Below are 27,802 nucleotides of genomic sequence, written 5' to 3' on the forward strand. Positions count from 1 at the left end.
ATGCCACAGATCCCAGAAGGTGTTTCTGACACCAGCCACCTGGCATCGCTGCTGTCGGCAGGCCCAGAGGCCGTACTCTCCACCCTGGGCTTGGTGCGCGGTCCTTTCGCGTTCGTGCTGTGGCAGCCGTCCAGCCGCCGGCTCTGGTTCGGTCGTGACCCGCTGGGTCGGCGCAGCCTGCTCTGGAACATCGGAGACGGGCACCGGCTCCCCCGCGCGCTCACGCTCACTTCCGTGGGCACCCGCCAGCGGCCCGACCTGACGGAGGTGCCCTGCCTCGGCGTGTTCCACGTGCACGTACCGCCTGACTGCCGCTCGTGCGACGCGCTGCAGCTGCGTCTGCACCCGTGGCGCCACGTGGACTGCATACCGGCGCCGCTGGCGGACGCGGTGGACGCGCCGCTCGCGTGCCCGCTCCGACTGGACGTGAACGCCGCGCTGCCGGAGCCCGAGCAGGCGGCCCTGACCGCCGCCGGCGGCGACCTGGACGCGGCCGGCCGGCTGCCCGGCATGGCCGCCGCCGTCAACCAGTTCGAGGCGGCCATGTTGGCGGCCGTGCGGCGACGGGTGACCAATCTGCCGCCCGCGTGCGCCACCTGTCTGGCCGGTCGCCGGGTGACCGCGCCCTGCCCGCATGCCAAGCTGGCGGTGCTCTTCTCGGGCGGCGTCGACTCGATGCTGGTGGCGGCGCTGGCCTGACCGGTGCCTGCCGGCCTCGGAGCCGATCGACCTGCTGAACGTGGCGTTCGAGCGCACGGTGCGCACGGACCGCGGCCCGGGGAGCCGCGACTTCGAGGTGCCCGACCGCCTCACCGGCCGCCAGGGCTGGCGCGAGCTGCGGAACATCAACCCGCGCAGACAGTGGAACTTTGTCGAGGTACGTGCGTTGCGTGGAAACTATGAAGTGCTCGGCAACTGTTCAACATTTTCCCCACACCACCGGTCCCACAGACCTCGAGTTCTATTCCCATCGTCCAGTTAGCACGCGACTGTCGCGTTCGCCTCCCGTGCGACTCGGTCACGCCCCGGAACAGTGTCCCCGATCGCCACGCTCTCCGTGCAGGCGGCATGACCCGGGCCGGCGCCGCCGCCGAGTGGACCGGCCGGTTGGTTACGAGCGTCGGCACCGGTGCCGCAGGCGGACGTGACGGCGGCCGAGCTGGCGCAGTGGCGCGCCGCCAGGGTGCGCCACCTGCTGAGTCCGCTGCAGACCGTGCTGGACGACAGCATTGGCTGCGCCGTGTGGTTCGCGGCCCGCGGCGCCGGCACGCTGCCCGAGGACGGCCGGCGGTACCAGTCGGAGGCCAGGGTGAGTCGGCCGCCGCCGCCAAAGCGGGGCGCCGCTGCCGTCTCTCGTCAGCTGGCCGATGGTGACGCCAGCTGTCTGACACGCAGTGTTGACACGTGATGTGCTCTGGCTTGCTGCACAACTGTGAGACGACGTCATGTCGCGAAGGGCTCTGGGCTGTGCTGGTGTGTGTTTTAACCAGTCAGAAAATGTTCCTTGCTTCGAAGCTTTGCGTCTTTTTCATGCTTTGATTCGCCGCCATTGCTGTCGCCGGCAATCCGTAAAATTAGCATGCTTCTGATCTAAATAGATGGCCAATGTCATGCGGCGTGGAGTTGCCGATGCCGCGCTGCCAGACGGTGTTGGCCGACTTCTTCGGGCCCGCGCCGACAGGTGGTGCTGCTGGGCATGGGGGCGGACGAACAGCTGGCGGGCTACGGCCGGCACCGGTCGGCGTTCGAGCGGCGCGGCTGGCCGGGGCTGGTGGCGGAGATGCAGACGCAGCTGGACGGCATCAGCCGGCGTAATCTGGGCCGCGACGACCGCATCGTCAGCGACCACGGCAGGGAGGCCAGGTGGGGGACGCCAGCCGGCGGCGAGACCGGGTGGGAGACGCTGGGAGGCGAGGAGGTCAGGTACGGGACGCGGAGCGGGGAGAACGGATGGAGGACGTGTGGGGCGGTGGGAGGTGAGGAGGGCGCGTGGGGGACGCCGAGGAGCGGTGAGGACGGGTGAGGATGGGTCACAGCTGAGGAGAGCGGGTGGGGGACGCCGGGGAGCGGGGAGAACGGCTAGGGGACGAATGGGGAACGGTGACAGGTGAGGGATGGCGAGCCCGCCGCTGACGACACCGATGCTCGCAGCGCTCCGGCCTTGTATAAGGTTGACTGCTGATACCGACTGTCACCGTTCTGATCTCCTGCCAACCTCTGCAAAGCATTCCGGAGGCGTGTCCAACGTCGAATGACGCCTGATCTATGTCTAATCTGACGCCGGGAGTGATGCCGTTTGGCCTCGCGCGCTTCCCGGGATCGTACGCCTGCCGTGTCCGTCTTCGGGCGCCGCTGACTCGGCGTGCCCGGCCGGCAGGCTGCCGTTCCTGGACGAGGCTGTGGTCAGTCTGCTGTCGTCGCTGCCGGTGTGGCTGAAGGCCCAGCTGGCGCCCGGGTGGCGCGGCGCCGACAAACTGCCCGTGCGGCTGCTGGCGGCCCGCTGCGGCGCCGCCGCCGCCGCGCGCCTCCCGAAGCGCGCCATACAGTTCGGCAGCCGCATCGCCAAGCTGGAGAACCGCGCCGAGAAGGCCGCTGACGTCTGCATGCGGCTAGAGGCCGCGCCCTCCGCGGCGGGCTCGGATCAGACCGGTGACGGGTGTGACAGGCTGGGGGCCGCTACCCCCGCGGCGAGCTCGGATCGGGACCGGTGACGGGTGTGACAGGCTGGAGGCCACGCCCTCCGCGGCGGGCTCGGATCGGACCGGTGGCGGGTGTGACAGGCTGGAGACAGTGCTGGGCGCCGTCACGGCGCAGGTCGGTGACGTGTCGGTCCGTGACGGGATGGTCCTCGCATCGTGACGTGACGGGACACCATTGACCGGTGGGGCGAACAATCCAGCAGGCTGAAGAACACCAGGCGCGTTCACGCCTGTGCTCGGCGACGCAATCACTCCGCCCACAGCCACTGGGGAGGATGCGAAGCGTCAGCTCGCGGCGTCCTGCTGGTCCTGTGCGCTCCCCGTGAACCGGCTGTGAACTGACAGCACACGCAGCCTGGTCTCCACTCGTTTGCCGCAGCGCGCGCTCGTGTTTTCGGAGTTATGGTAGGCGCGTCTGTAAGCGGCCATTACGCGCACGGCTGCGGACGCGTCTTTGTGTGGTATAAGGACGGCTCACCGGCCCTGGCGGTGGCGAGCGGCTTTCCTCCGCTTCCTTCACTTCGCCGCTCTGAGGGCTCGTGCCGACTTGGTCGGCCCAACGGTGATTTCCGCCCTGGGTGACGCACGGGTCAAATGCACTGATGCCGACACACTTCCCGGCGTGGCTAAATTGGGATGCTCCCAATCCGCGTCCAATATGCAAGGAGTTTTTTTCTGTCAGCGTCAGGTGAAGAAGCGGGATTGAAATCCACGAACGGTGTATATACGTGTTGTATTTACACACATTTGAAAATAGAAATGCATCATCTGGGACAACGTGGACATAACAATCTCGTCAAGTGATCGAACCAAATATCTCTCACTGAGCAGCTGCTGTTGACCACAGCATTACAGATTGAAGTGATGTAAAACAAAGGAGAATGATCCCAGCACAGATCACCGTATCGCCTCCAACGCAGGGCAAGCAAAAGCATCGCATTACTCAAATGCACATAACAAACATCCGTGATCTCATCTAGACGTTCCAACGGTGCATCACTAAGGCTTCAATGGTAACACCGGAGAGACCGGACGACTCCCTGATCAACACCCCTCAGAGGTGTACACGGATCCCCTCCGATCACAACTCTGATTCCTTCGCGGGACGCTCGCCCTAACCTGGACGAACAATGGCGTGGGCTGCCTGCCCGCCGCCAGCACCCTCTCCATTCCCACCCGCCTGCCTCACGGCGCCGCCGGCCACCGACGACCACCCCGCAAGACGCGCGCCGGCGGGGTCAGCCCCCCCCCCTACCCCGTCTGCCTGCCTCACAGCGCCGCCGGCCACCGACGACCACCCCCGCAAGACGCGCGCCGGCGGGGTCAGCCCCCCCCCCCCCCTACCCCGCCTGCCTGTCTCACAGCGCCGCTGGCCACCGACGACCACCCCGCAAGACGCGCGCCGGCGGGGTCAGCCCCCCCCCCCCCTACTCAGCCTGCCTGTCTCACAGCGCCGCTGGCCACCGACGACCACCCCCCGCAAGACGCGCGCCAGCGGGGTCAGCCCCCCCCCCCCTACCCCGCCTGCCTGCCTCACAGCGCCGCTGGCCACCGACGACCACCCCCGCAAGACGCGCGCCGGCGGGGTCAGCCCCTTCCCCCCCCCCCCCTACCCTGCCTGCCCCACAGCGCCGCCGGCCACCGACGACCACCCCGCAAGACGCGCGCCAGCGGGTCAGCCCACCGGCAATCCTCTCCCGCCAGTGCACGCCCCCTCCCTTCCCCCTTCCCTCTATGCGTCTGCCATCTCCGCGTTCACCTGAGCCGCGATGGAGGCGGTCGTGACATCGACGTACAGGTCGTACTGCTGGTCCAGGCCCAGGTAGCTGTCCGACAGCAGGTACAGCGTGTAGACGTGGCGGCCGGGCGCCGCCGGCGTGCGAAAGGCGAGCGGCGCCGAGCAGCGGCCGCGGCCGGCCGCCGCCCGCTTCAGCGCCAGCAGCTCGCCAGAGTCCGGCTCGCCCAGCACCAGCACCCAGCCCTCGTCCTTGGGCTTGGGGAAGCGCGGTGCATACGCCATGGAGCGGCCGCCCTGCGCGACGCCGTCGCCAGCGTCAGGTAACGTCACGGTCGCGTCGGCGCGAGATGACGTCACGACCACCAACGAGGCATATCACATCAAACTAACCTTAACGCGATTACACAGAGCTTAGCGCAATCGTTCACCAACAGATCCCAACAACAGAGCGTTTTCGGGAGTCCGAAATCAGGGCAAGTTTCCTGTTGTTTCAAGTAGCACTGGTATGCGGTTGAGCCCCCACGCGACGCCTGAGCACACCACAACACCATGACCTAAGGGCGCTATAAAGCGCGGCCCCGGCGTGGACGCGGACTGCAGCCCGGTCAAGGTCACGGCTGCTGACCTTGACTGCCGTTGAGCCGGCGCAGCTCCACCTGCAGGGTGTAGTCCTGATCGGCATGCAGCGGAAGCCAGGCGGGCTGGGCCGGCTGCTGCTGCACGGGCACCGGCCTCCTCCGGGCGGCCGCCTCCGCCTCCCACCAGCCCTCCACCGACAGGCCGACGCGCAGGCGGGGCAGGCGGCCCACCGCCTCCGTCAGCTGGCGACACGTGCCGCCGTCAGGCCGACTAGCGACCATCCCAGGTCGGACAGGGTCACGGCGCCAAACGGATCGACAATAGCGGCAGAGAAACAGCTCTGGGAAAAAACTCGGCCCCCTGTCTTCCAGGGTTGCAATGGCTCACCGCGCAGCGCGCTCACCTCCTGCAGTTGCCAGCCGTCCAGGTGGCGTGCCAGACGGTCGATGACAGCTTTGAATCGACGCTGGCCGTCGCCGGCGCCGGCGGCCGCCTCTACCAGCCGCGGCAGCTGATCCAGCGTGCCGAACTGAGCCAGCAACGAGCTCTCCACGTGCGGCAGAGTCAGCAGCGGCGAGTCGCTCAGCCAGCGCGCCTGCACCATCTGCAGCCGCCGCCGATACTGTCAGCCGGGCCCGGCGCCAGGCCGCCCACACCCCGCGCGTCGGCGGGCACCGCCAGGCACGTGTCACGACAGGCGAGCGACTGGCGCCAGAGCCACGCGACGTGGCGCAAGAACCTCACGACCGACGACGAATCGTGGTTTTAGCATGGGCCGAACTATCAATCAATCCTCACTCCCCGCCCAACAACCAAACCCGCGCCCGTCCGGCGGGGGCGCACTGCCGGCGGCGGGCGGCGGGCAGGGCGCCTGCTGACCTGCTGCTGGAGGTGGACGGCGCGTAGCGCGGTGGCCAGCCAGCCGGACTCGGCCACCAGATCCAGCAGCGCCTGTCCGATCCGGATCGCCTGGTCCAACACGGACTTCTGGTCGGTCACGTAGTCAGCCACGGGCAGCGGCAGCCGGCCGAAGTGCGTTTGGAAGAGCAGGTGCGTCTTGACGTGCGGCGAGTCGTACATGAGCGCGTCCACCGGCAGCGGGCACGTCTTGGCCAGCTCGCTGCGACGTGGGGGGGGGACCGCAGTCAGAGGAAGACCGCGTCTTCTTGTCGCGGCGCACGTCTCCTATTCGTTGTAGATTATGTGGTAGACGCGTTTGCGACTGCCCTCGCACGCTAGTGATGTTTTCAATGTGCGTGACGAACCACGGCGATGCAGAAATAAAGACCGAACGCCCGGCCCTCTCACTCGCCTTTCCACGCGCTAGCCTCTCTGAGCTGAGCGCGGTCCCGATCGTGGTCAACGGGTGTGTGTGTGTGTGTGTAATCCCGTCGGTGCATGTCTTTGCTGTAATGTGACTGCACCTGACGGCCCATTTGCATTTACAAAGCCACACATTCCCGTGGCTTTGGCAGCACCCGCCGCCACGCGTGGCGTCGGTTAGAAAATGACATATAAATAATACATGACGCGATATTCTGAGAAAAGACGTACACGTGACGTCTGGCGGCTACCCGGTGCGCCTTCGCCCTCACGGCATAACGAAAGATAAGCCAGACAAAATCAACGTGACCTTTGCAGCACATCATCTCCACCCACCCGACCCGTTCTTGGCGCGCCCTCCCACCACGGACGGCCCTATTCGCGGCGTTCCCGTCGGCCCACCTCCCGCGTGCGTCCGACGCCGCCACCCGCAGTATGGGCCATCCCCACCCCGGCGCCCTCACCTGTTGGTGTTGTCCTCGTTGTGCCGCACCGGGATCTCGTCGTACTCGTGCGCGTCGGTCAGCACGGTCAGCAGCTCGGCGTCCGAGGTGTCGGCGCTGAGGCGCGCGTGGAACAGCTCCATCGTCCGGTGCGAGAGGTAGTAGAAGGAGGCGATCCGGCCCAGCACCGTCGGGTACAGGTCGCGGTTGTCCTGCGCGCAGACACGGCCGCCGGCTCAGACACAGTGCGCGCGCCGGGCAGCACTGAGGTCGGCCAGGGCCCTGCACTGGCTGCCGCCACGGGTCGGGCGAAGTCGTCCCGCAGCGCCGAGCCCGCGGCCTCTCAGTCAGGGGACGATACGCTGCCGGGTACGCGGCTGGTGTGAGCCGGCACCGGCCCGATCGTGACCCCGAGGCGGCGGTATCCCCGACCGTGACGGGCAGACACCACCTGCCCTCTCCCCTCCCCCCCTCTCCTGGGCACACACCGCGCTAGGTTCACTCACCATGTCCACCTCGACGCAGTGGCTCAGCTCCAGTGTCGAGACGGCCCTGTCCACCACCTCCGACAGGTACCTGAGGGCACGGGACGGGCACGCCTGGCAGCGGCGGCTGCACACGGGCACTTCACAGCTGCGAGACACACGGCCACGACTGGCCGCTCCACGCCGACCGTTAGTTTGCCAGATGTCATGAAGAACACCGCCTTACGCGAGCTGACCCGAGCGACCTCACATTGGTAAGAGAGCAAACAACTACCGCATGAATTTGACACGTTGTCGGAACCAAACGGCTATCAAAGCAGGGTTGAAAAACTTACACTAGTCGCAATACGTCATACGATACAGGAAAAAATTTGCGATAAGGCGGTCCCCAGATGACACGGCCTCCGCACGCCCCACATTCGACCCCCCATTGCGCCGCGCCCCGGGGGCCGGTCATCCCGGCCCTCACCTGTTGACGGCGTCACCTTCCAGCGACTCCAGGTCGTAGTAGGTGGGGTTGCGCAGCACGCGGCGGAAGAAGAAGGTCCACGTGAGGTAGTCGATGGCGTCCTGCTTGCTCTGCAAGGTGCCGGCCACGATCTCGGCGTTCAGGTGGTCCGGCAGCACCTCCAGCAGGCTGGGCGGCAAGGTCGGCTCAACACACCGCGCCACCAACAAGCGGCGCCAACACGGCGCGGCGGAGGGAGAAGAAATGCACGTCGAGACAGCGAATACGACAGGACGGAGAGATCAAAACGCCGCAAATGACACTCACACGTGACAGGGTACGTCGCAGGCGCAGGCTGGGAGAGCCCATACGCAAGGACCACCAGCGCGGCGTCGAAACAAAGGAGGACAAGCGGCGATTACTGGTGAGGGAAATTATAGCATTTCCCTTCAAGCTAAACAAAACCTCTTTCACGCATTCATCATGTACAAATACTGATCAACCGTTAGAGAACGGCAAATGAGTGAACATGACTGATCTCGGCCGGCTAGGCGCCGTGGCGAGTACGGCCACGACCTGACCAGTGACGGACAGACTGCACACACTTTACCACAAACAACCACGCATGCCCACAGTGGCGTCCCAGCCCACCATTCCTGACCACGCCGCTCTTGCGTCCATCGCCGTCGCTCTCTCGTCTCCCGTCCCCTCAGCGTCCTCTCACCTGCTCTCGACCGGGAACGGCTCGTACAGGAAGCTCTTGTAGAAGTGCTTCTTGGCGTCGTGCACGAGGACGACGGCAACGCCGTGGTCGTCGTACTGCGGCCGGCCGGCGCGGCCCATCATCTGCAGCACGTCTGAGGCGGCGGCAGAGAGCGGAGCCGTCAGTTGACGATCGGAGACAGCCGACGCACCCGCAGGCCGGCTGGCGAGCCGGCGACAGCGTGGACACTCGCAATCACAGGGACAACACACCCGCGAAGTCTTTTCGCGGGACTGGGTACGCTAGAAGTGACGCGACCCGCGAACCTCGCACTGTCTCTGTCTTGCTCTGGCGGCTGCGGACAGCCGTCCAGCGGCCGTCGGCGTCTTAGCGTGTTACCGCCGCGGCGTCGCCCCGGCGTGCGTGTGGCGCGGCCGGGCCGCCCCCAGCGCCGCGCGACCGGTCTTGCTCGCCCGCCACACCACTCACCGGTGATAGGGAAGTCGACGTAGCGCTTCTGCTTGCCGTCGAAGTACTCGGTGCCCTTGACCACCACCAGGTGGGCGGGGAAGTTGACGCCCCAGGCCAGCGTGGCTGTGGCGATCAGCACCTGGCGGGCGAGAGCGGCGGCGGGGCTCAGTGCCGGGCCACGGGGACGGCCGCCACCTCACGACCCGGAGCCGCGGCGACGCAGAGCAGCGGGCAGAGCGTGGGGTCAGGTGAGGGATCCGCCGTCTGAAGACCTCCCGGGGGACCACCGAGAACACTCCCGACAACTGGCACGGCTGAGAGATCACAAAACTGACGCAGAACCGGACCACGGTGACGGTCCCCGCTTCCAGCAATCGGTGACACAGCAATGGCCCCCGCTTCTAGCACCGCAAGCCACACCGACAGCTAACGGTGTCAAAAGCCGGACTCAAAACGCGTCCGCTCCCAGCACGTCCCAACCGCTTCGTGCGACGCCCCCCTCGCGGTGGAACAGCCCCCGCTGCCGTACCGCTGCAGCCCCCGCAGCCCCCCTGCCATCTCCTGCGAACGGCCCTCAGGCGCAGTCCGCCGCCTCTGACCTGTATCTTCTGGTTGACGAACAGCTCCTCCACCAGCTTGCGGTCGTGCTCCACCAGGCCGGCGTGGTGGATGCCGATGCCGAACGCCAGCGTCAGCCGCAGGTTGCTGTCACGCACACCTGCCATACGTCGGCTAGTTTGTGGAGCGCCCTCGCACGTGGCGACGGCAGAGACGGTCGCACCAAGACGCGTGCCAGGCCAATACTTCAGTGCACAAATGGCTTGCCCTTCAGGAATGCAACAGTCACTGGCTTGCACACCTAACCGTCGCCACGTACTTCAAGGACACGACATTAGAGAGCATGGTCAACCCGTGTCGAGACCAATGCTCCACGCGACAACGCCGCGGCGTCCACTCGTCCGGCTGTCCCCTCCCCCCTTCCCCCCACCATACCTCGCTCGGCAGCCCCGCGGTCCCAGCACCCGGTCCGGCCTGGCCGGCGCCGCTCGAGCCCGTACCTTCGAGCAGCGCCTGCAGCGTGGCCTCATCCAGCCGCAGCCACTGTTTGGGGTCGTCCTCGGCGGCCAGGAAGGCGATCAGGTCGAGCGCTGTCAGGCGGGTCTGGCGCCGCGACGACACGAACACCAGGCTCGGCTTGTCCGGCGCGTGCGTCCGGATCGCTGCCGCACGCACACACAGCCCAATGCTTCACAGGGGCCCGACAGTGGACACAGGGCAGTGAACACTTCACCACGGTAGGCGCGGGCGCGGCAACGGCTGGGTAAGCTTGACACGGCGAGCGCTGACGCCGGACGACGGGGACGGGCTGCACACGTGCGTTCGGGTTCTGCGAGGCCCTTGTTTCGCACGGGAAGCACCGACAGCACGGCAGTGCCGCGTTCGCACGTGGAGAGCAGCCCTCGCATTCCGGCACGAATAACGGTCTAGCGGCTGGGGCCGGCCTCCAACGACAGCAGCGAGTCCGTCGCAGGCCCACTATGAAGGAGGCTGTGCGATAGTTTTCTCAGTGCTCAGTAGACAGTCGATGCGCCGTTCAGGCGAATGACAGCTAGGCAACATCGGTCATACCATAGGCACGGAAGACAATGTACAGTCTTCCCTATTCTCTGGGCACACTAGACGGCCTTCATCCAGCTGCCACGTGGCGGCATGATACCATCCTTAGCAGACTACAGTACGGAGTCAACAGCACAAACAATGCACTTCTCCGCCGAAAGGAGAACAAGCCGCGACGAGGGGGCCTCCTACCCTTGAAGGTGGGCCTGTTCATGGTGGCCATGCGCGGGCAGTAGTGCTTGCCAGGGAAGCCCTGGATGTGGATCTCGAGCGGCACCGGTCGCACGGTCGGTCGGAAGTTGTACAGCCCGACGTCCGTGATGTCTGAAACGCAGGCGGGTCCGTTCAGTTGCCGGCGTCCATCTCGGTAGCCGGCAGGCGCCCCTGCCGCCGAGAAGCACGGCTCGGGCCCGACGGGCCAGGGATCGGCACAGTGACGGCGGCGATCCTCCACCGAACCTCTACTGTTTCTCTGATAAATCGTGAGCCTTGGCACGTCCGCACGAGTCCATCCGACACCAGTGCCACCTGGTGGCAAACCGGCGAGCTGCGCGGGGCTGCGCCACCATCAGCTGATCGGGCCAGCGGCCGTGCGTGGCACACTTACTGAGCCACGAGGCCAGGTCGGAGGCGTTGGCCATGGCTGTGCTGAGGCCGACGATGCGCAGCTGGCGCTGGGTGTGCGACGAGATGAAGTTGGTGCGGGACACGATTACCTCCAGCACGGGACCTCGGTCCTCGCCTGCAACACCGGGCGGGGCGTCACACATGGAGGGACGCCGTGCACTCGACCACGGTCACATGTGGCTTCATGTGGCGCTGGTGTTTAGGAAGCAGTAAGCCGTTACGATGGGTGGATCTCACCACAACCCCTCATCGAGAGTGCGAAGGTCACTGGAGTGCCATCCTCTCGCCGCAGACTCACTCCAGTTCCCACCGCAGCCCTCGCTGATCATGCAAAACTCACCAGTCCCACCTCAGACCCTCATCGAGCGCGCCGACCCCCCGCCGCCCCTCGCCGCGCCCGAGACGCCCACCCAGCGCGCTCACCGAGCATGTGGATCTCATCGATGATGATGAGCGCCACGTCGCGCACGTAGTCGCGCGTCTGCCAGCTGCGGCTGATGCCGTCCCACTTCTCGGGCGTGGTGACGATAACGTCGGCCTGCTGGATGGCGCGCGCGTCCGGCGTCACGTCGCCGGTCAGCTCCACCAGCCGCAGGCCCAGCGAGCCCTGCAGCCGGCCGCGCCAGTCCGCCATCCGCTCGCGCACCAGCGCCTTCATCGGCGCGATGTACACCACCTGGCGGCGCGCCGTCCGGCTGAGTCAAGCGCTGACCCGACCCACCGCCGCGCGCGCCGGCGCGGGCGCGCTGAGTGATGGTGCTGCACCGCGACGCAGCCGGGGATGCTCCCGGCGGTCGCCATCGCCTTTGTGACTCAAGGGCATGGTTCAAGTAAGAAAAACAAGCGATTCCTGGGCAAAGCCAATGGTTGGAGAGTACGAAGCAAATACCACTTGTCCGCCTACAGTAGTATATACCCCACGAAGGAAACACTTGCCTGCCAAACGGTGATGGCGATAAAAGGACAAACGCCACAATAAACACAGCGCCGAAAGCTTGTCAAAACCCCTGCATCACGCACGACAACGTAAAATACTCAACATAACCAAACACCGACCACGTTAATTCGAAAAGCAAGCCTGACGGGCGGCTACACCCCTCAACAGAGGCTCTCCGGCCGCCCGGTCCGCCGGCGCCGCCCGGCCCGCGGCGCACCTTCTGCCGCGGTGTCTTGCCAAACACGCGCAGCATGGCGATCTCGGCCACGATCGTCTTGCCGGAGCCGGTGGGCGCGCCCAGCAGCAGGTTGCAGTCGGAGTGGTAGAGCGCGTGGAACAGCTGCGTCTGGATCGGGTTGAAGTGCGTGAACGGGTACAGCGCCTGGAAGCGCACGTTCTGCAGCGCCGACACGGGCAGCGGCCGCAGGTCCAGCAGATCTGTCGGAGCCGGTCGGCAGCGGTCAGCAGAGGTCAGCGGGGTCAGCAGAGGTCAGCGGGGTCGGCAGGGTCAGCAGAGGTCAGCGGGGTCAGCAGAGGTCAGCGGGGTCGGCAGGGGTCAGTTGAGGTCAGCGGGGTCGGCAGGGGTCAGCAGATATCAGCGGGGTCGACAGGGCGAAGTCACACTGCGCTCACAGACAAGCGGACGGAGAGCGGACGGAGAGCGGACTGCCTGCCGATAACTCGACGGGGGGTGCACACAGCTCAGAGCCACACACTGTACAGCTGTTGTTGCGTGTGCACGTACGCTGCGAGTTACCTAATCCAGCGCGCCGTCAGTTCAACGGGTCATTTTATCGCTACGTTTTCGTCGGACGACACCGCAGATCGTTTTCACTGAGCAAAAGGCAACACGGCATCGCCACTTCCAAGTGCGTAAGAGCCACTTCGGAGCGCAGTCAGCCCTCACCGCCCGCGTGTGGCGCCGTAGCGCGCCTCCACGAGCCGTGACGCCGGGCGGGGAAGGGAGAGCGGGAGGGCGGCGGACGGGCGAGCCCGTGTCGCACCTGTGTGCGGCGGGTGCCGATCGGGCAGCATCAGGTGCTGGAAGGAGAGCGCGTGCACCGCCTCCGAGCCCAGCCAGCGCTCGCTGAGCACGCGGATGTAGTACTGCGGCGGCAGCGGCTCGGAGATGGGGATGGTGAACACCAGCGACTGCGGCTCGCTGCGCAGCACCTGCCGGCCAGGCGAGCAGCTCGGGTGAGGTTCACGACTGGCCGTTGTGTTCAGACCAGCGGAGACACACCAGCTCGGGCCAGGGGATCATCGACTGTCGTGATCAGACTAGCAGAGACACAACAGCTCGGGTCAGGGCACCACCGGCTGTTGTGCTCAGACCAGCAGAGACACAACAGGTCGGGTCAGGGCACCACTGGCTGTCGTGTTCAGACTAGAAGACATAACAGCTCGGGAGAGCGTGCCACCGGCTGTCGTGTTCAGACCAGAAGAAACACAACAGCTCGGGTCAGGGCACCACCGACTGTTGTGCTCAGACCGGCAGAGACACAACAGGTCGGGTCAGGGCACCACTGGCTGTCGTGTTCAGACCAGAAGAAACACACCAGCTCAGCCAGTACAATCGTCACACTAAGCAGTCTATTCAAACACTATACCCGATATCGCTTCCAGCGGCGAGTGGCACCAATGTTGGCGTAGACCCGTCTCGGAAAGGATAACAGTCTGATAGCAACACAATTCAAACATGACCGGGGTTCACTGTTTCGATATGGGAGGTAAAGCCCCGGAAATGACGGCTGCACAAAGGCGACGAGTCCCACCTGTTTCTTCAGCAGGATGAAGAACTCGTGGTGGTACATGAAGTTGCTCTCGGGGTCTTCCACCCACACCAGGAAGCTCTCGGACGTTTTCCCGTGCAGGCGGTCGTTCCACCTGTGGGTTACAGGGCCCAGTAGCCGGTCACCAGCCGCGCTGGGGCCTGGTCATCACGTCAGCTGACGCCAGTGCTTCATCCACCTCGTCGCCGCATATAACTCATCACTGCCTTTGTGGCACAGAAGACAGCACGGGAGGACACGGCACGCGGCCTGGTTTCTCGGTGCTTCACGGGCCAGCGACGGACAGTTCGTGGCCTTTCTAGACAATCAGTGATCAAATCACAAACATTCGGACGGACACAGATGCGGTTTGACCATCTCCAGTGGTCTGACCGTGCACTGTATGCGGCCTGACTGCACACTGTACACGACCTGGCTGCACACTGTACACGGTCTGACCGCACACTGTACACGGCCTGGCCGCGCACTGTACACGGCCTGGCCGCATACTGTACACGGCCTGTTCGGACACTGTACACAGCCTGACCTTACACTATACAGCACACTGCACACGGCCTGACCGCACATTATACACGGCCTGTCCGGACACTGTACACGGCATAGCCGCACACTGCACACGGCATGACCGCACACTGCACACGGTCGGCGCACAGGCAGCAGCCGGCGGCCGGCCCTACAGCGCGTACCGAGCGCGATGGCTGAGCGCACCGTCGCGAGGCCTCACCTGAAGTCCGGTGTGATGGTGAGCCGGACGCGCAGCACCCGCCGCGTGATGGGCTGCACGCTGGCGTCCAGCGTGACGGCCGGCACCTCGGCGGCCGCCCGCTGCACCAGCGGCGCCTTCCTCTTGTCGCGGATCAGCATGCCTGGTGGCGGCGGCCGCGGCGTTAGCGCACGACGGCCGTAGCAGTACACAAACGAGGCAGGGGCAGCTGACTGCCCCCCCCCCCCCCCGTGTGCCATAGTGGGTACATGCCGATTACTGACAGGGATGATGTCGACTCTTTCGGCAGATCAGTGACGTCACGGGCGTGCGAGCTCCGCCTCAGTAGACGGCGAAGTTCCCTGACCAGGCGTGGTGAGCTCCAGCGGCCGGCGACCGGTCCCCGCCTCAGGCTGTCTGACCCTCCCGATCCAGCGCGCCTCGCCACCGCCATCCGCACTTCCACCCCGCGGCAGTTTCTCCCCTCCCCCGTCCCCCACCGTCCCGCGGCGGTCTTCCCCGGGCCGTACCGAGCTCGTGCACGTCCATCTCGCGGACCAGCTCCGGCGTGAGGTGGCGCGAGTCGAGCTTGTCCAGTATGAGCGCGTCCAGCACGCCGCCGCCCTGGCGCAGCGGCGTCTCCGAGGCCCACTGCTGCCGCTCCAGCTGCAGGCTCAGCGTCAGTACGCGGCCTGACATCAGCGGCCAGTGACGGTGCAGGCAGATCTCGAAGATGGCGCGGGTGATGCGCTTGGCGTTCTGGCGGCAGGACGGCGGGGTCAGTCGGTCGGTGCTGACGCGTCCAGAGAGGCCAGCTCTGGCAGGTGCTGGTGCAGTTTACGGCACCGCCCCGTGGCCTAAGGTCCAGAAGCTGGGCAAGTGTCGCGGTGACCTTTTCCAAAAAGCCCTCATTCCCATGCTTCAAATACTGGCGTAAAATGTCCGCGATGTGGCGCGCAAGGCCGGTGCGATAATCACATAATCACACGAATCACGTAACCAACAGAGTGCACCCCACCTCGGCGCCTCTTCAAAACGCCGGGCGTCAGGAACGCCGCCGCACGCACCTGCACGATGTAGTTCATGTCGGAGACGAGCGAGAACGAGTCGAGCCGCCCCCGCGAGATGAACGTCTGGATGAGGATGTTGACCTTGCCGTGCACGTTCTCCGAGCCGCCCAGCACCGGCTGCTCGCAGTCCTCGTGGATGTGCCGGTCCAGCTCGTCCAGCTCATCGTCGCGCACCTGGACGACAGACGGCCCGCTGCTGAGGCCTGCTTAGGCCGACGGGCCGCCGCAGAGCGCAGCAGCGGCAGCCCCTGGCCGATCCGTCACGCACCACCGCGGTGGGTGCGATCGCTGGCGTCGTAAGAGGCGACCGCACAGAGCGCGGGTCGGTGCGCGCCTTCGCCGAACGGTCCGGCGTGCGACCGGCCCCCACAGGCCGACTGTGAACGGGACTGGCACCGGATCCCTCCCCCCCCCCTCCCTCCTCCGACACGGGCCGGCGCCAGCTCACGACTGAGCATCCGCCCGTCCAGGCTCCGGCAGCGCCCACCATGACCTGCTCACGCGCCGGCGACGCCCACCTTGATCTGCTCGAACTCGGACGAGCGCGAGATCATGGCCAGGATGTCGCGCTCGTCCATGGCCGGCTGGATAAGCTCGTTGATGACCTCCACCGTGTCGTACTTGATGTAGTAGTGGCTGGCGATCCTGCCCAGGTCTGTGGGCAGACGGCTCGGTCGGTCCGGTGCCATCCGGACGAATACGCGGCCGACAGCGGAAGCGACAGTCCTCAGGTACAGGAGGCAAGAGCAAACAATGTTGCCCGAGCCGCGCACGACTTCACGCATGCCGGCGGCACTGTGATGCTTTAGTCCCTGGCTTCCTTGTACCCAGATCCTTCTGGTTGTGAGAATATCGCTACTAGCGCTGCATTATCAAGTGGCTGCAGTCAGAGGCTTAGAGTCTGAGTGAGAAGGTTGGTCAATTTGTACGCTTACTGTTAAGCTGAAAATTATTCACAGAGGTCGATACAAAAATCGCGCCACCTCTTCCCCACCGAAAAGTTCTCAGCACAACAGCGACAAAGCTGCCGCGTCATTCCCACGGCATCCGCGCCACAGCTCTGGATCACGCGCATGATCGGCCAGGTGGCGCGGTACGAGCCGGAACAGGGGACGGGCCGCCCCAGCGACCGGGCACAGCAGGTACCCACGGGACAGGTGGCGGCAGGGGACGGGCCGCTCCAGCGCCTGCCACGGCAGGGGCACGTGGGACAGGCGGTGGCAGGGGACGGGCCGCCCCAGCGCCTGCCACGGCAGGGGCACGTGGGACAGGCGGTGGCAGGGGACGGGCCGCTCCAGCGCCTGCCACGGCAGGGGCACGTGGGACAGGCGGTGGCAGGGGACGGGCCGCCCCAGCGCCAGCCACGGCAGGGGCACGTGGGACAGGCGGTGGCAGGGGACGGGCCGCTCCAGCGCCTGCCACGACAGGGGCACGTGGGACAGGCGGTGGCAGGGGACGGGCCGCCCCAGCGCCAGCCACGGCAGGGGCACGTGGGACAGGCGGTGGCAGGGGACGGGCCGCTCCAGCGCCCGCACACGGCAGGGGCACGTGGGACAGGCGGTGGCAGGGGACGGGCCGCTCCAGCGCATGCCACAGCAGGGGCACGTGGGACAGGCGGTGGCAGGGGACGGGCCGCTCCAGCGCCCGCACACGGCAGGGGCACGTGGGACAGGCGGTGGCAGGGGACGGGCCGCTCCAACGCCCGCACACGGCGGGGGCACGTGGGACAGGCGGTGGCAGGGGACGGGCCGCCCCAGCGCCAGCCACGGCAGGGGCACGTGGGACAGGCGGTGGCAGGGGACGGGCCGCTCCAGCGCCTGCCACAGCAGGGGCACGTGGGACAGGCGGTGGCAGGGGACGGGCCGCTCCAGCGCCCGCACACGGCAGGGGCCAACGGGACGGGCCGCCCTACCCGTGATGTTGAGGTAGGTGTTTCGCGTGTCGTAGCGCAGCATCAGCGCCTTGTCGAGCTTGGTCGCCTGGCTCATGATCAGCTCCTGGCGCTTCCTGGCCAGCGTAGGGTCGTCCTGCCGGCAGCCGGCAATGCGTCACAACACGCGCGCGCACGCACACGATCAAACGTACGCATATCAACACGTGTGCAGCCCCCCCCCCCCCCCCCCCCTGGCCCCAAACACATGGCGCCACAAACTCAATCGTAGTTCCCTCGGTTTGTATGCTTCTCTTTATGTTCTCTAAATCACCTTTTCACATCTGCGCCACTTTCTCGCAGTTTCAGCTTATCACATGGTGGTGCATGGCAATACATGGGACATGATATCGGAGAATTTGCGGGCCGTGTAAACGCAAAAACTCCATTAATCTGTAACAGCCAATTAAGAAAGACGATACATCAAACTAATGCCACACATCTCTTCAAAAACTCAACACAGGCGGCGTGAAAGCAAGCCACTGACACGGTAAGCGCGATTCATGGCTGCCTAGCACTTCGCTCCGCCCAACCACGCCAACCTGCCCACGATGACAGCACCCGCCCCGCCCCAGTTCTGGCCACGCCTCCTCCAGCTCCGGCCAGGAGCGGGCGACGCGGCGGCCGGCGCGGCTGCCGCGCACCACACCCCACCGGAGCCGACTCACCTGCACCTCCTCGGGCTTGATGCCGTACACCAGCGGGTTCCTGCTCATGCGCACGTACAGATAGGTGTAGCGTAGCCAGCTGACGGCCTCCTCCACGTTGGTCACCGTTCCCAGCGCCACCTGCACGCACGGTCAGACGATGGTCAGACGGCGGCCGACAACCGCGGCCTTGTGCTCGAAGCGACTAGCGGGACGGTTATAGGTGCGGACGGTTATAGGTTATAGGTTATATAGGTTATATAGGTTAACGGTTATAGGTTATAGGTTATAGGACGGTTATAGGTTAATCGTGCTAATACGACGCGTCCGTGGAAGTGAGGAATTGATGTACCCGCTTTCATATTGTGTCCACCTGCACTGTCATTCCCGGTCGTCGTGCCCAAAGACTCCAACTCATGGAAAGTAGCGATCACACCCAATCTCCGTCGGCGCCAGCTCGCTAGAAACGCAATGCGTGCAGGTCCAGGGCATAGCAACTACAAGCTAGGGCGTACGACTACGACCCTGCCTCGCTGTCACGCCCATCTGAGCTGGCCACGACGCTGGCCAGAGCCCGGTCACGTCCGAGCGGCACGGCTCCGGCCCCGGCGACCGCGCCGCCACAGCGCCACGCCGCCCCTGGCGTCGGGCGCGCGGAACCCACCTCGGCGTTCAGATTGTCGGCGAGCAGCGCCACGAAGCTGCTCTCGATCGGGTACTGGTTGGTGAGCAGCGACAGGTAGTGGGGCAGCTTGTCCTGCGTGGTGATGATGGTGCCGTGGCCCGACTTGTCGAACTGCGGCCGGCCGGCGCGGCCGAAGATCTGCATCACGTCCAGCACGCCCAGGTCCACGAACGAGCCGTGCTTGGCGTCGTAGATGTCGGTGCCCTGGCAGCCGTGGACCGGCCGGTCAGCCGAGGGGGAGGGGGGGGGGGGGAGCGGCCAGCGCCGCGCCGCACGACGGTCGGGCAGCAACGTCAATCCCCAGTCTGGCCACTGTTGCATAGTAACTGATTTCAGTACAAAGTGTCCGACCCGACCGAAGATGAACCCGACTCCCGTTGCGTGGACTTGCACTAGTTCTCTCGACCCAAACCCACCGTCCAGTCCTCTGTGCCCGTTTCATCCCGTGCGCACCAACTCAGTCCTAGCCACACCCGTTCCCAATGGAACACGCGCGCCACAGCGCTGCCAGCGGCCGACGCCGGGTGACCCGGCGCCGAGCGTCCCCCACCTACCCTGATGATGACGGCGTGCGCCGGCAGGTTGACGCCCCAGGCCAGCGTGGCCGTGCAGCAGAGCACTCGGATCATGCCCTGCGAGAAGAGCCGCTCCACCAGCGTCCTGCCGCCCACCACAGACCGGGCGTCACACCGACGCAACGCTCCCCTACCATCACGGGCCACGTGCGTGCGCGCTTTCGCGAGCGTCTCGCACCGGACAGCGTGGCTTCGTCCCTGGCATGAAACGCCACGTTGGCAAGAGCTCCGCGGCGTTGTAAATTGCACAAATATGAGGAAATAGCTGCGAGACATACGCTCATTATGAATGCTGACCGCAGGCTCTTCAACAACCAACCGACCGACCGACTCACACACACATGCGATGAAGACTGCGCACATGCGCTGCGTTCGCCGGCACCTTTGAGTGCAGATCATCTTGGCACCGTGCACCATCCGCACATTGGCGCCTGCCTCTCTGCCTGTCTGTCTGTCCACCTCTCCCACCGCGCCACCGGCGCCCCATCTCAGCCTCCTCACCTGTCCTGGCGCAGCATGCCGGCGTGGTGCATGGCGAAGCCGTCGTCGAACAGCTCGCGCAGCTGCCGGTTGCGGCTCTTCTGCACGTGCTTCTGCTCGGCGCCCAGCTGCGGGGACTGCTCGGCGCGGAACGAGCCCAGCTGGCCGCGCTGCTTAGCCAGCTCGCGCAGCCGCGTCGCCACGCGCACCGTGGCGTTGCGGGCGTGCACGAACACCATCACCTGGCGGCACGAGCACGGCGTCAGCCAGAGAACACAGCATCATCCACAACACAGAAACACCATTATCTGGCGGCAGGAGGCGGTGTCAGCCAGAGAGCACAGCGTCATCTAGAGCACAAGGAAACCGGTCAGCTCACAGCCACGGACAGCGGCAGCCATGGAGCAAGAGCACCTCTGCCTGTCGGGAACAAACGGCTTCATCTACAGGGGACAAACCTTACCACCAGCGGAAAGAAATTCAAGGGAAATCATCAACCGCCGCCATGCACAGATCTTGTGATGATCGCTATTGGGGTTTCAGGGTGTGCTGACTGCGATGGTCATTTCGCGCCTAGAACTGCTAAACGACCAACGCGGCGTGTGAACTGCTGAAACCCCTGCCAGCCTATGAAAACAGCGGACCCACAGTCATCACGGGAGAGCCATTGTCAAGTGTATCAAAACAAGTAAGATATGGAGCATTTCGACCGAAACAGAAAAAGGCCTTCTCGATAAATTTTGCACATGTGAAACCAATGACGAGGAGTTCACTGCATCGAGGGCAGCATGACCGGTCTTCACCACACAACAGGTAGACGCGTGTCGCGCGCGTGTGGCCGATTTGTATCCCGTAAAGATTCATTCCTTCTCGCCGTGACTTGCGCAATCTTGTCAGCACCACGTACATACCGCTCGCACCATTGCCCCAACCGCGACGGCTATCATTCAACGAGCATACAACCGCGCAAGTGTACGACACCTGCCAAATGCACGGTCAAACGACAAACGCTTAGCACGGACACAGACACAACAGGTGACTACACTTCGACACATCGCCTGCAACGCATCAACAGACCACAAAGGAGAGCTCGCACAGAAGCGAAGCGCCATCCAGCGAGGAGACGACGATGAGTGGGAGTTTGGGCACGAGGTCGACGCCGACGCACCTGGTGTCCCTTGCTGACCATCTCGAACGCTTTCTCGTAGCACACCGTGTCCATGTCGTTCATCTGCTGCATCGAGTTGAGCGCCTTGACGCCGATGAAACACTGGCCCAGCGGCACGGGGCGGAACCTGGCGGCGGCGGGGCCTGTCAGCGCCGTCCGTCTCACCGGCGCCGCCAAGGCCGCAGGCAGGGACAGCGCGGCCGAGCGAACTGGACCGGGCCGGGCTGACGCGGCTGCGACGGAACACCATCACAACCCGGCAGTCAAATCGGCACCGACGTCGTCAGCCGGCAACTAGTGTTCACGTGCTCACCGGGTCACCCAGACCGACGGCATAAGCGCCAGCAAGTGTGTACAAACTACAGAATTTGAGAATCGTTGGGGTGGGCGATTCGGTGGGAAATCTGCTTCCACATAAGGACCAGGCGAGGGCAACAGACGCAGTATGGGTGGGCACCACACGTCAGCCGCACACGCCCAGCCGGGACCTCTTCCGCACACCAGAGCGGACACTTACCGGCCGTCGAAGAAGAACAGTCCCTTCATTGGGTTCACCCGCAGAAAATGAGCCACGTCCAGGTAGTTGGGCAGAGTTGCCGACAGACCCACAATGCGGATCATGCTCTGCGAGGTCTCCACCTGAAATGTAACGTGTCATGATGATGTCATAACATGAAATGGCATGTCAGCGATACCTCCTGCAGTAGCACGGGTCACATTGCCTACAGGTCTCATCTGCGAAGGGTGAGTATCATTCTCAGCTCCCTCTTTTCCGGTCGCTGCGAGCCGGTCACATTCTACGCCCATTTTTCCCCGGCGTACTTTCTTTAAATCTCACTTGTTGGCAAACTGAGCAGCGAGTGACACAAAATATTAAGCCTGTACGAATAATCAAACGCACCTAAGTAACATAGGTTCGGCAGCATTGCGCGAGGACGCCTTTCCCACCAATGGGGACCGGGCGCGCCAGTGACGCATGCGCGCTCACCTGGCGCAGAGTGCGCGCCACCAAGGCCTCGACCACTGGCCCGCGGTCGCCGTGCAGCAGGTGCACCTCGTCGATGATGAGTAGCTTCACCAGCTGTGTCAGCGACACGTCACCTGAGATCGTCAGAGCCGGGTTGCGGGTCAGCACGGCCGACCGACAGAACTCGGCCGCGGGCCAGCGCGGCCGGCAGACAGAGCCGGGACAGGGAGGGACCACTTTGGACCTATCACTGCATCCAGCTTCACCGGGATCTCTTCACAGGCGGCTTTCCTGAGAGTTCCCCGACGCGAGCCGTCTAACCAAAAAGAGAGCTGGGGAAGAAAAGGGCGGCTTTGTCCACCCGAACGGGAGATCCGCACGATCTTGAACACCACGCGCATCTCCCCGTCACCTTATCATCGACTGGATTAGGAGCACGACTGCGACCAGCACGCCACTCTCAGCTCTGACGTCCCGCATCCCCGCCCGGCGCCAGACCGCCACCGCTGCCCCGTTCTCGCGGCGGCGCCTCAGCTCACCGGTGCTCTTCCTGGTGAGCACGTCCCACTTCTCGGGCGTGGTGACCAGCATCTGCGTGGACATGATCTCCTGCTTGGTCAGCTGCATGTCGCCGGTGCACTCGCGGACGGTGACGCCGAGCGGCGCCAGCCGACGACCGAAGCTGGCCGTCATCTCGGCCGCCAGCGCCTTCATCGGTGCCACGTACACGATCTGCCGGCGAGCGGCGAGCGGCGCTGATGCCCGGCCGGCGGAGGCACGACCGGACGGGACACAGCGGGACCTAGCTGACGTCCGACCGGGCGGACGCACGACCGGATGGGACACGGTGGGCTTTGCCTGAGGGCGGGCCGGTGACGGAAGGGCGGTGCACTCGCGGCACGTTTTCGAGTAGGGTAGCTTACGTCACGACTGAGCGCGCCGATGTGTCCAGACTTCATACAGGAAAACGGACGAAACGACTGTAAGTCGCTGACCGGACAGCTTGCTACCCCACTTCACCGTCGCCGACTGGGCAGTTCTCACCCTCTCCCCCGCCCTGCCCTCGCCGCCGCCGCCGCCGCCGGTCTGACCTTGAACGAGTCCCGCATGATGACGCCCTTCTCGATGTGCTGGCGGATCTGATGCACCACCGTCAGCATCGCGATGTTGGTCTTGCCGGCGCCGGTGGGCGCGCAGATCAGCAGGTTCTCGTTGGTGTGGTAGGCCGTGTCGTACACCACCGACTGGATCCGGTTCAGCTGCGAAATCCCACCGAACGCCTTCCGTCCAATCTGAGGGCGCGCGCCGGCTGGCGGTTAGGTCGCTCTCACCAGCACGAGGCCCAAGGCCAGAGAGGCGCAGCAGCTGCGGTCCGCACAGGCCCGACTGAGGTGCGATGGCTGCTCGTCGGCGCGCCACGCCCCACCAGTCACGAGCACGGCAGCACGGCACGCACACCGGCACACCACGCGTCGCAAGAAAACGTTTTCCCACACCACAAGCGTCACCGCCTATTCAACACGGTCCTGGCGCCTCCAGCGGTGGGCCCCACGCCGTCCTCGCCGCGCCGCACCTCGTCCAGGCTGGCCACGCTGATGCGCTGCTCGCCGACGTTCGTGGGCGCCGCCTCGGCCACCGGGATCTCGACGGCCTGGTACAGCTTGTGCTCGCTCCACTCGCAGCCCAGCGGCAGGCTGATCTTGTTGCCGGCGACGAACGACGACGCCTGGCGCGCCTGACTGAAGGCGTCGAACACGAACGGCAGGCGCTCGGCGGCCGCCGGCGCGGCGCGCGGCCGCTCAGAGAACAGCGGCGCGTTCATCGCCTGCAGCAGCTGCAGCTCCCTGGCGGCGGAGGCGGCGGCCGGTCAGCCGACAGACGGGTGACGCACGCCGCAGAGGCAACCGCCGGCCCCGGCGTGCACCGCAGCAGACTGAAACCCGCTCTCCTGACCAACCAACACGCTCCGCACACACCACACACCCCGCGAAAACGAGCACTCACGCACGCACAAACGCCACCCGACCTCCCGCGACGCTCGGACGCCGGTCTGGCGGAGCCGCCACGACACTTCGAGGGAGTTTGACCTCTACATACTCCAGGCCGAGGGACGCTCCGAGGGACGCTCAAGAAGCGTCCACTCGGCGGCGTGGAGCCGGGCGTGACGCACCTGTGCGCGCGCGCCAGCTCCGGCTGCACGGCCGGCGCCTCTTGGTCGGCCGGCTGGCCCGTCTGACGGTCGCGAGCGCGCAGCATCTTCTTCTCCTCGCGGCGCAGCGCCTTGCGGGCCTCGACCTCCTGGCGCGACTGCACGGTCACAGTCTGGCCGGGCAGCTGGACGGAGCGGCCTGGCGGGGAGCGGCGCCGGTCACCAGCGGCCCGGCGCGAGGCCCGGTCAGGCACGCCGACGCGACGACACGCTGGCGGATGGACCAGCGCACGGCCCACGTCCAGGTACGTGGGCAACGTCACGCTTTGGTTACGCCAGCAGCCTTGATCAAAGACGCAGTTGCGTCGGCAATGTGGCTTAAGCTGGCGGCGCTCAACATAGCTCCGCTTCGATACAGCACTCATCGCACCGCCCCGCCCTGGCAGCGATACAGACGTGCCCGCGCGAGCGCTGCAGTCGCGCGCGCTGCCACCGTACCGCCGTTGACGAGCGCCGAGAGCTGCTGGAAGGTGCGCGGCGAGAGGCTGCGCGGCGGTGCCGCCACCCGCGCCGCCAGCACCTCGGCGCGCCGCTCCAGCAGGGTCGTGATCAGCTCGATCCGGTCGAAGCCCAGCAGGTCGAACAGCTGCACAAGAGGGCGGCGACCGGTCAGAGTGGGCGTCGGCTGAGACACGCCGCCGGCCGACGCCCGACGACGGACAGCGTTCGGCGTCAGTGGCGGGCGCAGGACAAGCAATGCGCGTGTGTCCACACCGCGTACTGCGGCACCATCACATAGGGACAAAACGAGGCTTAATGTTACCGTGCAAACCCATGTCATCGTCACAGCCGCATGGCCCGGCGTTTGGGGTGGGGTGGGGTGGGGGCTGCGCTGCCCACTAGCTCCCCGTCCTTCCCCACACGTGTCCATACTAGGCCAGTTCAGGTGCCGCGTGAGAGCGCGCGCCCCGGCCGGCCCGCCGCGGTTCCGCCGCTCGCCGGCGCCCGCACCTCGTTCTGCAGGTCGTCGTTGCCCTTGTCGGATTCAAGCAGGCTGTAGACGCCGGCGCAGATCTCGGGCAGGGCGTCGTCGGAGCCGTCGGAGCCGCCGGCGCGCGCCAGCTCGGCCGCCAGCCACTCGGGGCCGTGCGGCGACGGCTGGCGACAGGCGCCACGCGGCGGTCAGTACCCCGGCGCCGCCACGCGCCGTTGTCCGACAGCCGTGCCTCCATCTCGTTTGCTCGGAGACGGGGTCGGCAGGATAGCTGAGTGGCTGGGGTTGATCTGGCGGTGCGTGACCTCAGGTGCATCGCCCGGGGCGACACATGAAGATGTCACGCCTCTTGTGCCCCCCACATGCCCCGGAAATGTCAACAATCGCATAGCATGCCTAAAGTGACTTAAAAACAGTTCTGTCAGAACGCACCCTAACATCCGTTATCCGCAGTTGCAGCAATTGAACTACGGTTTGCCGCAAATTTCATGTGCAGAGTTGCCACTTCACACAATCCACCTGTCACCCCTCTCTATACGCTACCACAGCGATAGCGCCATCACGGCATCCGCTTCACCATCGCTCCCCGGCGAGTCGGGCCGGGCCGCACCTTCTTCGTGTCGGGCTTGTCGCCGTTGTAGAGCATGCTGAAGGAGCCGGTGTCCTGGCGGCGGCTGAGGTCGGTGAGCGGCGCCGCGGGCCACGGGCTCGGCTCGAGCGCGCCCAGCTTCAGCGAGGCGCCAAACTCGGGCTCGTCTGAGTCGGACGGCTCGGCGGGGCCGGGCGCGGCGGCCGAGTCCAGCAGGGCGCCCAGCGCGGCCGGGTCCGCCTCCGCCGTCACGTCACGCACCGCCTGTCATGCAGACGCACGGTCAAGCCCAGCGCGGCCGGGTCCGCCTCCGCCGTCACGTCACGCATCGCCTGTCACGCAGACATACAGTCCAGCCCAGCTCGGCCAGGTCTGCCTCCGCCGTCACGTCACGCGCCGCCTGTCACACAGACACAGTCAAGCCCAGCGCGACTGGGTTCGCCTTGGCCGTCACATCACGCACCGCCTGTCACACAGACACAGTCAAGCCCAGCGCGGCGGGGTCCGCCTCGACCGTTACATCACGCACCGCCTGTCACGCAGACGCACAGCCACATCACGCACCGCCTGTCACACAGACGCGCAATCACATCACGCACCGCCTGTCACGCAGACACACAGTCAAGCCCAGCTCGGCCAGGTCCGCCTCGGCCGTCACATCACGCACCGCCTGTCACGCAGACATACAGTCAAGCCCAGCTCGGCCAGGTCCGCCTCGGCCGTCACATCACGCACCGCCTGTCACGCAGACGCACAGTCAAGCCCAGCGCGGCGGGGTCTGCCTCCGCCGTCACGTCACGCACCGCCTGTCACGCAGACACGCAGTCATATCACACACTGCCTGTCACGCAGACACACAGTCATATCACACACTGCCTGTCACGCAGACACAGTCATATCACGCACTGCCTGTCACGCAGACATACAGTCAAGCCCAGCGCGGCCAGATCTGCTTCGGCCGTCACACCACGTACCGCCTGTCACACAGACACACAGTCAAGCCCAGCGCGGCGGGGTCCGCCTCGGCCGTCACATCACGCACCGCCTGTCACACAGACAGTCAAGCCCAGCGCGACTGGGTCCGCCTCGGCCGTCACATCACGCACCGCCTGTCACACAGACACACAGTCAAGCCCAGCGCGGCGGGGTCCACCTCGGCCGTCACGTCACGCACCGCCTGTCACACAAACACACAGTCAAGCCCAGTCAGATGCTTTGCTCACGAGAGGGCGAGCCCAGCTCCGCGGGACGTCTCGATCTCCTCTCGGCAGCCGTTGAGTCGCCCCAGAGGTGTACATCTAGTCGGACAGATCACAGCTATGTCCTGTCGTCCACGTACACAGACTCCAGTAACGCGGCCCACAGAAATGACTCATCACACTGGCCAAGACCTACAAAGTATGGAGCACCCAAAAGGGACATCGCAAACGCGGCGCCGCGGCGCACCGGCCGTACCTGCAGCAGCTGCTCGGCGCCGGCGGCGCTGACGGCGGGGAAGCTGGCGCGCAGCTGTTGCCGCAGCGGCTCCGTCAGCTGCGTGACGCCGGCCAGCTGCGAGACGGCCATGACGGCGCCCTCCTCGACGGCGCGCGGCGGCGCCTCGCCGCCCAGCAGCGCCAGCACAGCCAGCTGCAGCTGCTTCAGCTGTCGCCGGCAGCCGGCGCCGGCCACTTGCTGCAGCTGGTGCCATAGCGCCTCGGTCGCACTGCAACATCGGCCGCCCGTCACAACTCGGACCGGGTACGCGCCGGCATCTGGGAGCTGGCCACGTGAGCAACGACACGGCCGGTCCTCCCCCTCCCCTCCCCTTCTCCTCTTTTAGTCCATCTCTGTCCATCTCCATCTCTATCTCTATCTCTATATCCACCTACATCTCCATTTCCATCTTCATCTCCCTCCCTCCATCCATCTCCATCTCCGTCTCCATCTCCATCTCCATCTCCATCTCCATCTCCATCTCCATCTCCATCTCCATATCCATC

General features: G+C 65.4%; 2 protein-coding genes across 2 annotated transcripts; one reads left to right on the plus strand and one right to left on the minus strand.

Moving 5' to 3' along the window:
* LOC119100395 (asparagine synthetase domain-containing protein 1) lies at positions 1–3,473 on the plus strand. The gene is given in 6 exon segments (XM_037223494.1): positions 1–450; positions 532–696; positions 698–877; positions 1,139–1,309; positions 1,682–1,863; positions 2,378–3,473. Coding segments are annotated over 6 exon segments (1,482 nt in total). The 3' UTR covers positions 2,712–3,473.
* obe (activating signal cointegrator 1 complex subunit obelus) lies at positions 2,948–26,010 on the minus strand. The gene is made up of 37 exons (XM_037223495.1): positions 25,842–26,010; positions 25,249–25,395; positions 24,736–24,883; positions 24,259–24,436; positions 23,662–23,932; positions 23,180–23,380; positions 22,628–22,820; positions 22,110–22,222; positions 21,639–21,760; positions 21,122–21,248; positions 19,975–20,195; positions 19,453–19,558; positions 18,878–19,102; positions 18,235–18,354; positions 17,549–17,663; positions 16,155–16,291; positions 15,634–15,810; positions 15,097–15,325; positions 14,588–14,729; positions 13,846–13,957; positions 13,075–13,243; positions 12,288–12,508; positions 11,557–11,809; positions 11,114–11,248; positions 10,699–10,830; positions 9,948–10,109; positions 9,489–9,607; positions 8,908–9,028; positions 8,440–8,572; positions 7,737–7,904; positions 7,289–7,358; positions 6,804–6,994; positions 5,896–6,136; positions 5,420–5,620; positions 5,063–5,258; positions 4,313–4,731; positions 2,948–2,965 (listed from the first exon to the last, which is right to left on the minus strand). Exons 1-37 carry the CDS (start codon positions 25,875–25,877, stop codon positions 2,948–2,950), a joined length of 6,069 nt encoding a protein of 2,022 aa, XP_037079390.1. The 5' UTR covers positions 25,878–26,010.
* Positions 26,011–27,802: the final 1,792 nt, after the last annotated feature.

The sequence above is a fragment of the Pollicipes pollicipes genome, unplaced genomic scaffold, assembly GCF_011947565.3.
Source record: "Pollicipes pollicipes isolate AB1234 unplaced genomic scaffold, Ppol_2.1 Scaffold_4881;HRSCAF=5763_pilon_pilon_pilon, whole genome shotgun sequence".
Taxonomy (NCBI): Eukaryota; Metazoa; Arthropoda; class Thecostraca; order Pollicipedomorpha; family Pollicipedidae; genus Pollicipes; species Pollicipes pollicipes.

Coding starts and splice junctions, on each gene's coding strand:
- obe (XM_037223495.1), bottom strand. CDS start 25,877: ATGCTCTACAACGGCGACAAGCCCGACACGAAGAAG. Junction 15,811..16,154: donor CCGAGTTCGAGCAGATCAAG/GTGGGCGTCGCC, acceptor TCTGTCGTCCAG/GTGCGCGACGATGAGCTGGA. Junction 7,359..7,736: donor GAAGGTGACGCCGTCAACAG/GTGAGGGCCGGG, acceptor CCGTGCCCTCAG/GTACCTGTCGGAGGTGGTGG.